Genomic DNA, 19,079 nt, shown 5'->3' on the forward strand with positions numbered 1-19,079 from the left:
GTACCCACCAACATGCAATTATGGGACCTTCTGGTGCTTTCTAGTTTTGTGTCAGTCATGCGAGCTGCCGTCAAGAGGTGCATAGTGTAGCATTCCCAGCTGTTGCTGCATATATCCCTTCTACCTCTGCACCTAGGAGTGTCACTACTGGCGATTCATGTAAGTGTGTCCCTGTAATCTGTTTGTGGTCTAAAATTTCTTTCCAAAAGATTCTAGCTTTAGGGCATGTCCATCACATATGACCCAGTGTCCCTATTTCCCCACATTGGGCTTCATTCCGAGTAGGGCGGTAAGGGTTAACGGTCACCGGTAACGAGACCGGTGCCGTTAAACCCTTACCGCCCTACTACGAGTTCCCTTTGCGGGTCCTTCCTTAACACCTACTGAAAGCAGGCGTTAAGGACGTGACCCGCAAAGGGACTCCGGGGTCAATAACGGTACCGTAATTTACGGTGCCGTTATTGCCGCCTTCCCTCTTCCCATTGAGCCCTATGGGGGCTCAAATGGGAACGGGGAATGGCCCTGCTCAATGGGGAATTACCGTTCCCTCCAACCTCGGGTGACCTCTCTATTATTGGCATATTTAGCTGCTTGGGAGATAAATTCCCCCCTCATAAACCGCCTTTCCAGCATTCCATACCACCCTCCAGTCCACCTCTACATTATTATTTTCTAGTAGTTAGTTTCATCGTTTGTTCTATGTGGGCTCTAAGTGCGATATCTTTTAGAATGAATTTATTAATTCTCCATTGTTTTATTACTTGTTTTGCTATCTGGTTGAACTTCTATTTGAACTAGTACTTGGGCATGGTCCGAGAGGTATTTTATAACTATGTTTATGTCCATTACTTGGGGTATTAGGGTAGCTGAAACTAACACCATGTCTATACGTGAATAACCCTTGTGGCCCGCCGAATAGAGTGTATATTCCCTTTCATTGTTGTGGAAGAACCTCCAAGTTTCAATTGAGTTAAGATCACAGAGGAATTTCCCCAATGCTTGTCGGTTTCTTTGGTCATTATTGGAGGGGGAAGCGTCATGTCCAAGTTGGGTCCATAACACAATTGAAATCTCCTCCATCTATTAGTTGGCCCTCACACCTGCAAGCTATTTTCTGTAGGACTGTGCTCAGGAATGTATCTTGTTTGTCATTTGGGCTATATAGTGCTATTAGAGTAAACATCTGAGTCCCCAATATGTCTTTAAAGACCAGGAATCTCCCTTCTGGATTTTTATAGCAGAACCGTTCCTTAAGTGTTAATGAGGCCTCCAGCACGATTGCCACCACTCAAGTTTTGGTCCCACTCGTTGCAAAATATTGGGTAGGAAACGCGCGGTGTGACATTCTGTTCTCGTCTATAGCTAGTAGGTGGGTCTCCTGTAAAAATACTATGGAGGCCTGCAGAGCCCTCAGTCGTTTTAGTATGGAGCGCCTTTTCATTGGTGAGTTCAATGTTTATTGCGTTTATATCAGCCATGGTCCCTCTTGTGCCATCCTCTAGTATGTGTCTGTTTTATCTCATTCCATTTCTCCCATATTGTGATATGCGTAATGTCGTTCCCCCTCGTTACGCCTATATAATTTATGTAACTTAACTTATTCCCCCCACCCCCCAATATTTCAAACATTCCCATTTTGTGTTTTTCATACATTATATCCGTTCAGCTGTAGGGTCCTTCTAACCGGACCGATAGGGTCTCTATCCAGAACCGCACCTTCCCCCCTACCTCCCTTCCAACACATCTCATTTCATTATCGAACATAGTATTGAAACACCCTCAAATTATACGATTCTTCTTATCCTTCATCTCTATTCTGGCTTACTTGTGTGTTCACCATAATTTCTACGTATCCATGCAAGTGTTCCCTCTTTGTTTCGCACCTCTTCCTCTCCCCTTTGGATAAGGGCACTCCTGCCACCACTCGTCTTTCCTGATTGTGCAATCTGTCCGATGTTCCGAGTCCTCCTCCACTCGTGAGTCGCTTGATCTAGAAGAGTCATCTGTGCCCATCAGTTCCGTCATTTCTTCCTCCTTTGTGATGTGGTAGGCTTTATCCTGGTATTCAAATCGTATCCCGCATGGGAAGGACCATCTATCTTTGATTCCTTTCTCACGTATCTAGCCTGCCACCAGTCACAGTTACTTGCATCTCTTTGTTGCTTGTGCCATGTCCTGTTAGAACGTGATGTGCTCGTCTTTATATTTAATGGTTTCCTGATTCCTGACCGCCTTCATTATTCGTTCTTTTACCTGGTAAAAGTGCACTCTTGTAATCACTTCTGGGGTCAGGTCATTCTTTGGTTGATAGGCGTTGTATATCCTATGGGTCCTGTCCAGGATAATGGGTTTTCCTCCTGTGTTGCCCAGGACCTGTTGAAACAGTGTATGGATGTGTCCTTGTAAGTCTGCTTCTGAGATTGTCTTCGGTATGTCTCTGAGTCTGAATTATTCCTCCTTGATTGATTATCGGCATCCTCTTGTCTGGCCACCACCCAATCCATTTGTTGTTCTACCGCTTCCAGCCGTTTAGCCAGTAACCCCTGTTCGTATGCTTGGTTGCAGTTGTTTTGGTCTCCTCCACTCTATGTTCGATCGTAGACACCTGTTTGCTCAACTCCGCAATGGATTTGGTGAGTTGGTGAGGCCTATGGCGCAGTCTTTAATTTCTCTTTTGATTTCCGCAAGCATATCCTGCAGCTCTGATCTCCTTGTGGACAGGTCTTCTGTTTCTGCTGACCTGTTTGGGCTCACAGGTGCATGAACTTGCGCTGGGGTTTGTATCTGTTTTTTGGTGTGTTCTTGGTTCTGTATCATAGTTTTAATGTCCCCTGAGACAAGGTTTTTAACTTTATTAGCATTCTTTGCCATTTCGTGCGAGGGATTCCCGCTGGATTTCTGGTGTCCTGCAGTCCTGCAGTATCTATGCTTACATGCTCTCTTCTTCCCTGCTTAGTATCCCCCGTTGCGTGTGGTCTCCAGTGTTTACTTTCCCCTGGAGTCCAGGCGAAATGGGAAGGGGGATGTGTCCCTTATGTCCAAGGTTGCCTGTGCTTCAGTACTGTAGGTTGTGCTGCAGGTATTCAGCTCTTGCTCTCGGTTGTATATAGCCTTCTAGAGGGTGTCTGTTATCAGGTCGCTCTCATGCATTGACTTGACAATTACTTAGAGCTCAGCTTTTCATAAATGTACTGCATTGCCTGTCGCATTTATTCTTTAGCTCCTCCTGTGTACTGGTCACTGGCCGGCCCCACTTGCTTTATCAATGGACCTCCCTTCCTGTGCCTAGCATGTATTCAGTAAGCAGTCCCTCTTTTCACTCGTGCTACAGCGCAGGGGTTAGTACGTGCTTTTACCGTCCCATCAGGGGTATGTCTTCCTCCTCTCACCTTCTCCTGGTTCCTTTGTTAGGCCCTCAGTATTTATGGCCTCTCTCTAGTGCCGCATATATTTCCCGTTTCGGGTCACCATCTCGCACATTCCATTCATACTTCAGGTGCGCGTGGAATCAATGCTGCATGCACTTCTCCCTCCTTCCTTTCGCTTGCTGCAGCTTACCGGTGCGGGTTGCGTTTCACTCTCAGTTCAGCCTTCAGCTACTTGCCGCTCACAGCTGTTGTATTGAGCGAGCCGTAGCTGGGCTATTGCTTCGTCAGAGTTCGTCGCAACTCCATTTTTTAAATGTTTCTTAGGAGCTTGGAGCCATGGTCCCTGGGTTGTGTTTATGTGTTTGGGAGACCTGCATTTGCCCTGTTCCTTAAATGCTTCAGTTCGCCTGTATGAAAGTTCTGCTTGCCCCCCCACGCTTTATATGAGTTTCTTCCAGTTACTTCACTTGTTGCTGTTCCAGAACCGTAGGTTCCTTGCTGGGTGCTCTTTATTTTTTATAGTGGCTCCACTGTATGGGCTAGTGATATGATATGGCATTTATAGCACACCTGTACACAAGTGTTTCAAGGCGCGACGAGGCAAGGGAGGGGTAACAGAGGGAAGACAGACAGCGATCCCACTAGGCCAGGTGTCAATCAGATTGCACAAGTGCATGGGAAGGGGGGAGGGGCAGTGCAGGACATAGGATAATAGAATAAATAAGTAAGTAAGGTACAGCCAAGTGGTGGCGAGTGCGAGGATAAGTGCAGACATCAGGTGGCAAGTGCAAGGGTGAGTGCACTCCCCGCTCTACATGCCGTTTGAAGTGTTTGTTCCTGATTGTGTTTAGCTGAAGTGCGGTCCGTTCTTTCCTCGTTCCGTACCTCACTGCCACTAGATATGGACCTGCGTATTCCGTAGTGTGTTGTGTACACGCCTTTCTCTCTCCTACACAGGGACGTCATTTGGGGGTCGCCAGAGGTTGCAAGAGCGACCGCTGCCGATTGGCCAGCGACCTCTGTCAATCTCTTGCGACCTCTGGCCATCGACCAATCAGAGGAGGAGGGGGCGTGGCCACAGCATGCTGCGACGCTTGTGGTCCTCCATTTTGATTTAGTTGCGCATGTGTAAACACGTGTGCTTGCTCCCTGATCAGCTCCTGCTGCTCCAGTCCATCCAGTGACCCATGCCCTACTCACTCCACTGAAGAAGGCCAGGCTAGGCCAACTGCAGCGACTTGGTGAGTACTGGTGGGTCAAGGCGGGTGTCGTCGTGTGTGTGTGTGTGTGGGTGGCGGGCGGGCCGCCGTTGCAGCACTGCCACCGTCGGCGCCCGGTGCGCGCTGCTGCAGTGCTGGGTGGATTTCTTTCGTTTTCGTTTTTATTTATAGCCTGCCTGCTGCGGGGCGCAGCCCCAGGACCCGGCGGCGACGCCACAGGCGAGGGCACACGGCCCCCGGCACGGCAGAGTCTCTGCCGTCCAGGTGGCCATGTGCCCTCGCGACCTCTGGTGCCCCTGTCCCTGCTGCATGACTCCAGTCATCAATAATGAGCTGCCACTTTATCTAGCAGTAATCACACAGAACCGGAGGAAAGCTGCTGCTCTGTAAGGGCCTGATTCACCGAGGTTTTTCCAGCGGGACTGCGCCATTATAAAACACCCCTGTGAATTAGGCCCGGGCACCTCTGCTGTAGCTGTTTCCGGTAAGCATCGTTGGGGCAGATTCGCTATCGCTTTCTGAACTGCACTACCGGATCGAGAAACAAATTAAATGCTTGGGAGCGCACGGGTTAACGTAGCTAGCGTGGATGGCAGGAGGGGCCATGTGTTATACTCGCAATGTATAGGCACTGAGGTGCTTTATTCCATATCGCGCACGCTGCCAAGATACATAAACATTGTGTGTGCGTGCGTGTCATGAACACTCGCTACTATTTTTTTTAAGTTCATGTAAAAGGTATGAAAATATTGCATCTTAAGTTTATTTCATTCCTGCAGTGCTTTTCGCGCTTTTTTTTCATAAACATGGTGTGTTCATTGTCTTTTAAGGTATGAAAGCCGTCCTACTTTCTATACTGAGAGCAACGCACGCCGCGTGTTATTTACAGTGCGGTCCATGCACGGCCCAAGCAAGGGTTGCTTCCAATAGAAAGGGGATTTGTGTCCGAGCCGAAGACACTGGGGGTAAATGTCCTGACCTCGGTCTGCGGGCTGATTACGAAAGGGCATGAGAAGTGGGCAAAGTTGTGAAAGTTGAAAGGCACATACAAGATTTGGACTTGAACTAAAGGGAATGTGCTGGCGTGTCAGTGATCAGAAAATGGCAAATGCATTTATGTTTTCTGGCCATCAACCTGTTTTGTGCTGCCACTGTCAAAGAGGGTGGAACTTCAGGGCGATAAAGAACGGCTATCACAACAACACTGGAAAGGTCGCTGAAATTCCACACCTGGCAGCCACAGCCTATAGTGCTGGGCCTTGGGAAGAAAGCAACAGTGCTCAAATCCCGGAACTGCCAGGCTGGAACAACTGCACTGCTGGCTTTGAAAGTGCATCATTGTCAGTCAACCTCTGCCCTGCAAGGACCTGCTCTGTAAATGATGCCTTTGCCCTGAAGATAGTGAAGTTTAATTTGGATAATCACCCACATTAGATCCTCCTTTGCAGTTTATTTGTGGGAGCGCCCGTATGCAGGACAGATGAGGGATGCCTGCGATTGTGGGGATCAGGTGAGAGGGGGTGGGGATCAGTTGATGGGGGGGACTGGCGAGGGTGGGGATCAGGTGAGAGGGGTTCCGTGCGAGGATGTGGATCAGGGCAGATGAGGGGTTTCTGCAATGGTGGGGATCAGGTGAGCGGGGGGCTGGCGAGGATGTGGGTCAAGTGAGGTGAGAGGGGTGCGGGCGAGGGTCGGGAACAGGTGAGACAGGTACTGCCGATGGTTGGGATCTAACGATTTTTAGAAATGGAGGCACAGATGCAAAGCAAGTCTGTCCCTCAATTTCTAAAAATCTTTTTGGCACCCTTCTTGCATTACATCTGCGAAATGAGGTGCAGGGAGAGGGCAAATGAGACTGTTTGATATGATAGGTTATTTATAACGAGCTTAATACCCAGAGGTTTCTAAGCGCGGACCGAGGGATCGAACCTTTGTTGCGCGGACCGAGGGATCGAACCTGTGTTGCTTCATGTCATCTTGCTTCCAAGGCGAGCACGTTGCCCCTGAGCTATCCTCTCGAGACTCTGAAGATCTGAAGTACATTTAATGATACAGAACCAGAACTATTGAGCAAGTCTAACATCATCATCAGAATAACTCAACACTGTTGTAGTTATACAAAAGCTAATATATTTAAAGGGATGGAATTACTCAGAATGTAGCAGCACTATTCAATAACCCAAAGTGCTTAAGCATAGTTAATGCGAAAATATGATATGATAAGATATGATATGGCATTGGTAACACGCCTATACACAAGTGTTTCAAAGTACTACATTTCTCACCATTGGGACAGTACTGCCACTTCTCACAGAGGCTGCTACACCTTTTATGGGGCAGCACTGATCCAGCCTACTGGACAGCTTCACTTTTAATGGCACTTCTCAGTAGGGCTGCTATACTTCAATAGGAAATGACCAACAATACCCCGCAGGGAATTGTATACTCTTGATGCCACCGAAGCAGCACTTCCACCCACCACAGCTGCTTTATTTTTAACAGCACAGTGCGTGTACATCTCAGCCATTCTGGTTTACATTTATGCAGACCAAATTGTTATTTCTCAGCAGGACTGCAACACTATACCATTGTGTTCTGTATGTTGGGTGCGTCTTCACCACCAATGTGAGTTCATGACACTCTCCCATTCAATTGGCAACAGGCATGTCCCGAGCTGCCTGCTGTCCATAAGCTGCGGTTGAGGATGTTGGAAGCCATGATGGGGAAAGGGATAGAAGGCTCGAGCCTTTAGGATAGCAGAATCAGCAAAGTCTTAAAACCTGCTCACTCATTCAGCAGTGAGGGGCCATGGGCCAAATTGAGCCTTATCCCACATACAGGGGGTTGTTACCCCTTTAGAATGAGCTCTCTCAGACACAAGTTATCACCCCTGTTTGACTCCTAGCTTGCTCAGCTTCCACTTGTGTGGTTTGTTTCATTTAAGTTCCCCTGTCTTTCACTGCTTGCAATAGACTTTTGATTTTATGTGGGGCAGGCCCGGCTGGATAACGATGAAAGACCAAGCAACAGTTTAAAACACCACCAGCAGGAGACCCTCCAGACGGCCCCAACAAGTAGCAGATGATTTCTGTGTGTGTGTCCCCTTTATTGCGTGGCCGAGGGGGTTAGCTTGTGTTCAGGTGGGAAACTACCCACTGGTCTTTACTGCAGGGCAGCGAATAATACAGTGATTGTCACCAAATAATACACGTCCCGATATTTGCGCTTTCCACCTCTACTGTCTCTGTGGAGTCGCCACACTGCACCATTACAGCATCCAGTTTGTCCCCGCTCCACGAGACAAATCTGGGACTGGACCTGTGTGTGTTGTCAGGATAGAGAAAATATGAACTCAGGCATTGTGGGACAAGGGAGTGTTTTATAATCAACTATTTTATTACATTTTGTCTTTGATAGATCATGTGAAGCAATGATGAGCCATCTAAGCAGCAACTTCTTTTAAGCCAGTCACCAGCTGCCCCACAGCTACAGTTCTGTCTTCACAATGCCAGCACCGTTTCCTTGATTTGTAGTCACCCAAGCAATGATGAGACACACCCAGTCAGTGTCCTCTGTGAAAACCAGCCCGGCACCATCGGCATCACAGCCAGTATTCTGTGACCTCAAAACAGCACCTGCCATACGTGCAACCTCTTCTCTGCCAAACACCTGCAGCTCCACTACCAGAGTTCTGTGACCTCAAAACAGCACCTGCCATACTTGCAGCCTCTTCTCTGCCAAACACCTGCAGCTCCACTACCAGAGTTCTGTGACCACAAAACAGCACCTGCCATACTTGCAGCCTCTTCTCTGCCAAACATCTGCAGCTCCACTACCAGAGTTCTGTGACCTCAAAACAGCACCTGCCATACTTGCAGCCTCTTCTCTGCCAAACACCTGCAGCTCCACTACCAGAGTTCTGTGTCTTCTTGATCTCTTGCCATTGAACACTCACAGGCCTCTCCTCTGGTTTCCAGTCACCTAAGCAACAACCTGCCTTCGAGTCAGAATCTTCACCTTTCATGCCATTGAAACAGCAGCACCGGCACGTCTGTCAAGCCACTGTTCTGCTCAATCTGGTAAGAAACTACATTTGAAGTCTTATGATCAGAGTGAAGGAAGAGCAACTGTTGGGCATTATCCCAAAATCTATACAATAGTACTAATTGTTGGAATGTGTACCATTATGGAGAGGTGCGGGGTTTGGAGGACAATGAACATGTAGGAACAGAAACCTAGGCATATAAAGAGTGCTGGTGAGTGTGGGAGTAATGCAAAATGCAGCCAGGATTTTTTCCCCCATAAAATATGGGGACAGGACTGATGAGGCTTTTGGTACTGAAGTTCGTATCACTCAGTAATGCACTGTATGCCTTGAACACATTTTGAACTAATCTTTTGGCAGCCAAAATAACACAAGAAGAAGAATCATTAAAATCTGAAGGATGCCATACATGTTTTCTGGTGAAATATTCTCCCTCTCCCCTTTTATCATGGCTTTCCCCTATCCCCATGCCCGCCTATCCGTCCCTGTCCCCCCAGAATGTAGTCCGGTTGAAATAACAGGGCAGATCCACATAAAGAGGGGATTGGGGTTCATACACTTCACGTGGCAACATGGACCTTGACACTGCTACATATGATGATCCATTCTTGTATGAAACACTTCCTGTGATGTCATGTGTGATGTCATGTGGGGGGGCGTGGTCACATGAAATCACTTCTGGTGTGGTGTGGTCTAATGACATCACTTCCTGTGGGGGTGTGGTCAAATGACATCACTTCCCGTGATGTCACTCTTGGGGGCGTGGCACTGTGATGTCACTTCCGCTACCCCTGGCATTTTGGTGAAATGACGTCCCTGCTCCTACATGCGGCTGCTTGAATGCACGTTCAAAGTGCTGTGCTGATAAGTAGTTTAACGGCATGCAGCGCAGTCCATTTGATATCCCCACATTCATTTATCTGTTGCTTCCTCTGTTGTTGCCGCCCAATAGGATCCAGCATACGCTCTGTAGTGCTGCCTTCGCGCGCTCTTATCCCTTGACTGCAGGGACGCTTATAGCAACCTATCTTGCGTGTCTCGCCCCGGGATTACTACTCACGGTTGCTCCACTGTTCGCACTATGGCCAAGCTTGTTGGAATTGTAGGGGCCGTTGCAGCTATATTTATTGATCCATCGGGTCAGCCACGTAGTATACGGTGTGACAGAGCTCATTCAACGTTCAGTCCGCCATCTTGGTTTATCGAATCCCCGCTACTTATTTCTTTTATCTCGCTCAGCAGTTGTTTTCCAGTGTTAACACTGCAGGGGGGATTCTCTCTGCCTTTTGCTTCCCATATCTTCGCTTAGGATAAGTGTTGGAGTCCCACGAAGAGGGTAAAGAGTCCCTGAAAGGACACGGGTGCCAGAGCTCACAGAGCAAGCATGTTCCTCGGCCCTCGGCTAGCCACGTCCCCGTTTGGCTGCATTCCTAAAGGCTTGTTTTAGGTTGTTCTAATAGGTTTTGTTCCAAGCTGTTTCTGGTTTTTGGAGCGGAGTTCCAGGAGGTCTGGGGTGAACCATGAGTTGAGGTGCCCTGCAGGTTTGGCTTTTTTCAGTGCACAGGGGGTAATGATATCAATTGCATTGGTAAGAGTTTTGATGTAGAGGTCATCTAGGGCAGAGAGGTCTTGTGAGCCAAGGTGCTTTGGTTTGAGGGCATCAAGGTGTGGAAAATGGCCGTCTTTGGTGAGGTTTTTTGAGCTGCAGGCCCAAGTGTGGGGTAGCGGGTTGGTAGCAGGTTTGGTATGATAGCAGGGTAGGATGTTGAAGGCAATAATATGGTGGACCGTCCAGGGGCAGGGCATATTACAATCTAATAGAAACAGGGCAGTTGAGATGGGCGATCCAATCCAGGGTACGCCCCTTGTCGTGGGTGGGAGTGTTGATGCACTGGCTAAAACCAAGTGACTAGAGAGAGCTGGTGAGGGAGGAGGCTTGCTGGTCAGTAGGGTCGTTCAGACCCAGATTTAGGTCCCCCAGGAGGAGGATTTTAGATAGGGGTTTTATGTTGTCAGCAATCAGATGGAGCAGGTCTCCTTCAAATTATAGGGTGGAGCCTGGTGGGCAGTAGATCAGGTGGATGGTGATAGTGATTGTCACTGAGGCGAATAGGTTTGCAGATAAGATGTTGCACTTTTCGATGGAAGATTCAAATGGTCTCATGCATAGGTAGTCTTTGGCTATGATGGCTACTCCTCTGTCCATTGTGTTGGATCTGTTGTTTCTGAGTATGTTGTAGTCAGCCAGGCTTGCCGGGGCACAGGCGGGTCCTGAGGTGGCATGGAGCCACGTTTCAGTGACCATGAGGGCGTCAAAGTTGTCAGATGTAAGGAGGTCATGGATGTCTAGCGCATGTGCTGGTAGGGAGCAGGTGTTGACCATGGCAAGGTTGAGGGGGGTCAAGGCATGTTTGGTTGTAGTGCGGCTGTCCACTGTATTAGGGGCAAGGCAGGTAGATACATTTGTTCCTCGGTTGTCAGTGGCAAGGCGGGTCTCAGTGTAATGTTGATTGGCGGCAGTATATTGGTTAGGGCAGGTCATGGCCTTTCAACAACACAATTCCCAGTATCACATTGATTAGCAGCAGTGTTTAGGTCAGGGCATGTTATGGCATTTCTAGTAACACAGTTCCCATTATCATATTGATTCCCAGTATCATACTGATTAGCAGCAATGTTTAGGTCAGGGCAGGCAGTGGCATTATTGGCAGTACAGTTTCTAGTATCACATTGAATAACAGCAATATTTAGTTCAGGGCATAAAGTGGCATTTCCAGTAACATATTGATGGACAGCAGTAGTTGGAACAGGGCCGTCAATGGGGTTAGCCAAGTCAGGAGGGTTGGCGATTGATGGTGACAAGTGGCAGGGCGGGGTAACAGCCCCTTCATATTGTTTGGCCACTGTGATGAGTATACAGCAGTTGGGCCCGTTGTGTAAGCACGGGTGGTTGTCAGGTGGATGCCTGTAGTGGCATTAAAGAGGAAAAGTGGTTTAGAGAGGAAACAAAACTTTACATACTTATTGTAAAAAGCTTTATGTTGAGACATGAACAGTTTAGCTGGAAATTTGCAAAGGGATGATAAAACCTATTGCTTCACAAAGAATATGAATATAATACAGTTTGTACAGTACCTCTCGGCAGCTGATGCCTCACGTTCACTGCGTAACAAAAGAACATGTGTCAAATTACATATTTACACTAAGCATCTAAACAAAATAGTTTTAACATTATTGGTTTCACAATTATTATTTTAATTACATGATTTCTAAAATCTAGTATTTGAAATTCTGCTGCACCCTACTTTGAAAGTATTTTGAGTAAATGACTCAAAAGGGAGGTTTGCACTTCTTTTCCAAAACAAGATTGAATAGCATTCTAAGTGAGAAATGAGGGTCTTCAGATATGATCAGTCAGAAAATTACTACAAATTACCTCTTCCTTTCAGAATCCTTATATTCGAGCTACACCCGCAACCTTGAGGGAGGCAACCAACCAATTTCCAAACATTTCCCAAAATAAATAAATAAAATGAATATGTTCCCTAGAGCTTAGTCAAAGGCCAACCTCCATCAACACCTGTCTTGTCTGTCTCTTCATGCACGGTAGCTGGCATGAGGCTAAAGGGTGTGGCACTGGTTTCCTGATTTACTTTTATGCTGTCATCTGCTTCTGAAAGAAGAGTCATTTTGGTAGCACTCATCTACCCAGTGCTCTGTGAGTTGGTGAGATTTGGTGGAATCACACAAACTGGTAAGTGCCTTGGAATTGGGTCACCCTATTGCTGACTTAGCTGCCTACCCGTTAGTGTATTCTCCCAGATGTGGCGTTCCAGGTTGACTGTGTCACAGGCGACCTCAGCCGGATGTTGTGAAAGACTGCTCACTTGGATTAAGGCAAGACACACCTCACTCAGGAAATCTCTATAGCTGCCAAGATACTAGGCACTAGGTGAGGCCTCCTTGTGGAGTAGGTTGGTGGTGTGATCTGGTGGGTATTGCATGCAGGTGGAACCCTTGTGCTATTAGTTTTAGTTTGTCTGCACTTCCTTTCATGTTTAAAGAGCAATATGTGCAGCGCAGCTTCTGCTTTGCAATAGCTACGTTTATTGTTGCTGTCAGACTATTACATCACTTCCTTCATGGCTTTTCTGAAAACAATGTGTTTAGTGTCACTATAATGCTGCTATACTTTCTTACGGAAGCCTTGAATCTATGGAAATAGTGAAGAGATCAGTGACGTTGGGCTCAGTGGTCCAATACAAAGCAGCTCAAGGACACTGGATATCTGTAGTGTTTTAAAGCAAAATGTTCAACCAGATAATTAGGATTGTTATTCTTAATTTCTCATGTATGTTGATGCATTGATTGAACTTGCAGGTCATACTTCATATATACCACAATTACCTTATTTCGCTCCAGCGAGTAATTTGGCAGCAGGGAATTGTTACGCTTAGACATACACGTATGCGGTTCCCCGCAGCCAAATTTTGGTAATTTGCACAGTGGAGTGCAAATGTGCGAGGCAAAAGGTGGCGGACACCTGTGTATGATGTCTTTTGCCATGCACATTTGCACTCAGCTGTACAAATGAGTAAATGCTCTCTACCATGCTCAAATGGCAGGCAGCATTTACAATTACAGTTAAACGATGCTACCATGCACAGATGGCCGGCAGTGTTTACTTGTAATTGTGAATGCTGCCTGCCATGTGAGCATGGCAGGTAGCATGTAAAATGGATACCTATAGACTCTTCTGTTTAATGCTGGTGCTTAAAACCGGCAGCTCCACAGGCATCCCCAGCATGCTATTTGTGTTATTTTATAATATTTTAAGCTGGGCTCTTTCTTCTAAGCAATATAGCAATGGATGTCATTGCTACCCAAGTCATCAGAATTGTCCTTACTCTTTCCTATCACCTCCAGATGCTTCAATGCCGATGAGTCTTAAACATGTATTTCATTTGTGGGTTTCTTCTACTAATTTAACAATATCATTTTAGGACCCAGTCACTTAATCAGAATTCAAAGAAAACGGCCTTTCTTTCCTGCTTGTGTGACAAACCTGAAGGTGTCTCCCTGACTAGTCCCCGGGGATCTGTCATTCAGGTGACCAGGACACGGCCATTGCTATTGGATCCAGTTCCTGGGGGTGGACCAGTGAGGGGGGGGGGGTCTTCGGGTAGTGGAAGTGGGACACTGACAGGTGAGACGCAGTATCCCCCTTCTTATAACACCTTTTCCCCATCCTAACCCGTAGGATATTGAAACACTTCACCCCTGCCCTTTTCTGACGCGAACACTTTCGCACACTGCAATGGACGACGGACAAACACCAGAGTCGTTTACCTGATATGTCCCAACACAAGCGTCAGGCAAATGACCAGAATCACACACACCTGATGGCCCTTTCCCTTCCCGACATGAATAAAATGTGGAGCACGAGAGCACAATACGATTAAGGCAGACCGCACAATGAAACAGCTATCCAGACACAGCAGTTCAAGAGGAGGAGAAAGGTGGCGAGACTGGAAAGGCTGACAATGTGAGAAGCGACCTTGCTCTTTCCAACCCAGGCCTGTGAAACCTCTGCAGAAGGAATCGTAATACTGCGAACAATAGCACAAGTGTGTTGCAGCAAATGTCAACGGTACACTGAGCTTGTCTACGCTGATAAGCAGGACAGAGCGAGACGCCTGCTACCATGGTACCGGCCTTGACTCCCGATACAAAGAAAGCCAAGCGGATCATCACAGCCGGTGAGTCGAGGGGAGAACCGATAAAGAAACCAATCTGTGTTGAACAAAATTAACACGCGGCTGATTGCAGAAAGTACAAAGAACTGTTAAGGTGAAAGGGGAAAGCCAGCTGAAGATGAGGCAGGCACCACGTGGATGCTCACTCGATAAACTCTGGGTGATTACTCGATTGTTGAAACTACTGTTAGCAGAAGGCCTTGGGACAGGCGAGAAGAGGTTCAAAGTGGTAGAAAGTCTTAGACTGGCAGATGATCTTAAAGCTAAGGAAAGTGAACCCCACATCGTAAGAAAGTGGAAAAAACAGGTGTGTTGACAATCGTAAACCCGGCATAGGGTTGTCCACAGTGAACTGTTTATGACATTAGGATTTGTGAATATGACTGTTAGGGAGAATTCTCAGAAATGTGCTAATTTCCCTTACCTTTTGAGACCCCTAGCAGCTTTGCTGGATTTCTAGGACTTTACTTTTTACCTGGAAAGAGTGTGAGCCTTTTTTCCCACTCTTTCACGTATTTTGTTATGTGTTTTACTTTTGTGTTCTTTGGATATGGAGTTTTTTTAGACAAACTCCATAGGCATCATCTATTTTTTTGTGTGTCACACAGCACCTTCAGTGCAGTGGCACAGGGATGTCTTTCAGACTTCCCAAGGTTTAAATACCTTCTCTGGGACTGACTACTGTCTCCCAGTGCATGTAAAGTTAAATTGACTTTGCTAGTCTTTTTAAATTCATAGATCCAGCACAAACAATCTTCCTATAGAGTGCAGGAGGGGTTGCCTAGCATCCCCTATGTCTAAACACTCATGTAACAGTCAAATGTTACCCTTTCCTCTTGAAATGGCTAGTGGCAGTGGTTTTAGAACAAACTACTGTGATTTTTCCCGACCACGAACACCGGTAGCTAAAAATCGGGTCAGCCATGTTTTTCAATATGGCGCCCAAGACCCCTCTGTAAAAACAGACTCTGGTCATCTTTTTTTGCCGTTTCTTTTAGGAAAGGTCCTTCTAGTGTTTGTCTCAGCGTGCCAAATGTTACCCTTTCCTCTTGAAATGGCTAGTGGCAGTGGTTTTAGAACAAACTACTGTGATTTTTCCCGACCACGAACACCGGTAGCTAAAAATCGGGCCAGCCATGTTTTTCAATATGGCGCCCAAGACCCCTCTGTAAAAACAGACTCTGGTCATCTTTTTTTGCCGTTTCTTTTAGGAAAGGTCCTTCTAGTGTTTGTCTCAGCGTGCCAAACCAGGTTTGGTCCCTTTGTTAGTTGGCCTTTGGCAGGCTTCTGTGCTGAAGCCCTCCTCTGGCACCTGAGTGTCTGGGGTGGACAGGATGTGATGGAGGTGCCCGAAACTCCCTGTGCTTATTCTCCTAGGAGACCCAAATGCACTCTGGCGTGATTGGCTGGCTGACTGTCCGGCAAGGACAGCCACCCTGCTGAGTGAGTGACAGCTAGGCTGGAATGAATGGGAGAAAACTGTTTAAGAGCAGGTCTCTGGGACTTGGAAGGCAGAGTCGAACACTGGAACGAAAGAATCAAAGATGAGCTGAAGGAAGACAACTGCTGCAACTCCTGGACCGTTGGTTTGCCCGGTGAAGCCCTGTTGCACGTCCGAAATGCCTGAAACTCCATCGACAGAGAAGCCCCTTTAAGGATGACATCTTCCATTGAGCTGGTGGGAACAACCAACTCGCAAGCCAACTGGACACCATCTCCATACTGGTCGAATTTTCTTCAGAGTGCTGTTGAAAACCGGATTGCCAGTGAGAAGGATACCAGTTTGTGGACTTTAGGGCACTCACACCTTAAAACCGACGTTTAGCCAAGCTTGTGTCTTCTTCCCTGGGCAGTGCAGGAACCTCCCGACGTCCTCCTTCTTGTCCCCATGACTGAAGCTCAGGAACAGCGAGATCTACATGAACTGCCAGGAACAACTGCCTCAGCTACAGCTTTTCTTCATCAATAAGGTACTGCGCAAATGCGGTGTGGAAATCCTTTCTGCCACGCTGAAAGTTTGTGAAACTTTCCCAACTTTGGAGTCTTGTTTGTTCCTAATCCGACATATAACTCTTTTTCTGGCAAACTACTTGTAAGACATTGGCAAAGACTTAACCGTTTACTACCAGAACTGTGCTATCTTATCCAAGACACTGAACCATTGACTTTGGCCCAGGCCTATTGAATTGAACTGCCTCTTGTAGTGAACTGAAACTATTTGCCCTGACTCTGAAAGTAATTGTGTTTTGATTCTTATAACCTTTGTCTTTCTACCCTTTTTGAAAGTTACTGAAGTGCCATTTTGCTCCCACTTCAGGGGAGCCTAACTTGTTCAGAAACCTATTGGTTGTGTACTGTAGTGTATTATAGTTGTCACACTCGGAGTCCTCTGACTCTTGGCTCACCTGTTTGATTCTTGACGTCTTCTTTCTGATGTTTGCAGATTTTTCCTTCTTTCTAGAAGTTTGGGATTTGTACAGGAAGGAGCGTGTCTCCTCCGTTGCCAGTATGCAGGCAGGTAACTTGTAGATGTGAGTTGGGGCTCCTGCCGAGGAAGGATGCGATGGCCCGGAGCGTTCAGTGTTCCAGGAAGGATTCCATGAAAGACCGGGTAATAATCCAGGAGGGAACCGCAAGGAAGCCAAAGGATTAGGGAAGGCGGACAATGGATGAAATCAGAGTTGCAACTTGCCGGTACGAGCAGCACAGCCTTTCTTTTCTCTGCTTTTCTTTCTTGTATCCTAAAATCGATTTGCAAGGACAAGTCTAAAAGGGTTTGTAAGGATCTCGGACGGGCCACTCTTGCCAATTTATCTTTGATCTCCTCATTTAACCCACGACGAAACAAGGTAAAGCATGCTTCGGGGGTCCAATCAGCTTCCTTAGCCAATTGTTTAAAACAAGTTACATAAGACAGCATATCTTGATTTCCTTGCTGGAATTTCAATAGCTTCTCTTGGACACAATACACCTGTTCAGGACAGTCAAACATGGCCTTGAAGGCATCTATGAAGCCGTCATAGTTGTCAAGTAAAGGGTCCCCCGCAGATACCAATGGTGTTTCCCATGCTAATGCATTCCCGGAAAGGTGGGAGATTACAAAGCCCACCTTAGCCCTGGGCGTGGAAAAACAGTAAGGTTTGAATGTGAAGTGTACCAGACATGAATCAAGGAAAGAGCGCAATGCCTTACAGGTTTCATCATATTTATCCACAATGCCTCCTACTGAAGCGCTCTCCTGATATGCCTAGTCCCAGGGTAGAACCAGCTGTTTTAATGCTGCATTCTCAGCCTTGAGGTTCTGGACCTCTGTTGTTAATTCCTGCATTCCCCTCATGAGGTCCTGTATAGCAGTCTCCATGTTGGATTCAATGTTAGGTTGTAGGCGTTTCAAACTGTCACACTCTGAGTCCTCAGACTCTTGGCTCACCTATCTGATTAATTGAAGTCTTCTTTCTGGTGTTCACAGATTTTTCCTTCTTTCTAGAAGTTTGGGATTTGTACAGGAAGGGGCGTGTCTCCTCCGTCGCCAGTATGCAGGCAGGTAACATGTAGATGTGAGTTTGGGCTCCTGCCGAGGAAGGATACGATGGCCCAGAGCGTTCAGTATTCCAGGAAGGATTCCAGGAAAGACCGGGTAATAATCCAGGAGAGAAGACAAAGAATCCAGGAAGTTATGAAAGAAACTCACACGGCTCCGCGAAGCGGAGATAGCGAGGAACAGCACAGAACAACACACCGGGAAGGAAGGGAAGGCTAACCGCAAGGAAGCCAAAGGATTAGGGAAGGCGGACAATGGATGGAATCAAAGTTGCAACTTGCCGGTACAAACAGCACGGACAAGCTTAGCGTTGAGACGCGCCGAGCCGTAGGGGGCGTGTCTGTTTTCAAGGAAGCAACAGGCATTACTGGGAGACTAGACCGTGTGTTTCCCCGTGGTGTCGGCCTTGTTGGGTGTAAAATGGATGCAATACTACGGTGTTTGAGGGACCATGTTGTCCAGAAGGGGCGGAATCGGTGATTCATGACAATCTTGTGATATTGAGCTGCTTCTTGCTAGTGGAATGATAAGTCTGGCTGCTCGGCCACTGCTACCACATACCTGTGTAGTACAGGCTTGTAACAAAGGTGAGATTGTGCTTACACCTGTAGTCCTAATTGTGTGTAGTGTTCCCAAAGGGTACTGCATGTAATTCTGCCTAACACTGGTAGCAAGTGGTGAGGATAAAATATAGTTATTACACTGAGAGTGCTGTTCTTACCTTTGTTCAAATAACCCTCACAAGGCTAAGCACCACTAGAAAAGCAATTGTTTTATCATGCTTGATATGGATAGCTACAGACAGGAGACCATAGTTATTTTAACAGTTGATCAACTGAGAGAAATGTGTAAAGCTAGGAACCTCCCTGTTAAAGGCAAAAAGAATGAATTGATAGAAAAGTTGTTGGAGTTTCAAAGTCTGAGAAGTAGGTCTGCTATACCTACTCCTACAGCATATGTGGACAATGATGATGAGGATGATAATGTTTCAGAGTCCAACTCAAATGTTATTGATGAGTTAGAAGAGACAGCAGAGTCTCAGGATGTAGGCCCTATTGTACCTCTACCTGCTCTTGGGCCCCAACCTTTTACCACAGGGGCCCTACCAGATCCAATACTGAGTCCAGAGTTAGTCTCTCTTGAGAAGAT

General features: G+C 46.9%; 1 protein-coding gene across 1 annotated transcript in view; it reads right to left on the reverse strand.

Moving 5' to 3' along the window:
- The window catches only part of LOC138467193 (tropomyosin alpha-1 chain-like), a 996,954-nt gene that overhangs the window by 347,869 nt on the left and 630,006 nt on the right, over positions 1–19,079 (reverse strand). Inside the window, exon 11 of the mRNA XM_069607248.1 lies at positions 11,769–11,795. Within this exon, the coding sequence (XP_069463349.1) occupies positions 11,769–11,795 (27 nt within the window). The remainder of the gene's footprint in view (positions 1–11,768; positions 11,796–19,079) is intronic.

This window comes from Ambystoma mexicanum, chromosome 4q, assembly GCF_040938575.1.
Source record: "Ambystoma mexicanum isolate Mex_15411 chromosome 4q, UKY_AmexF1_1, whole genome shotgun sequence".
In the NCBI taxonomy this organism is placed as follows: Eukaryota; Metazoa; Chordata; class Amphibia; order Caudata; family Ambystomatidae; genus Ambystoma; species Ambystoma mexicanum.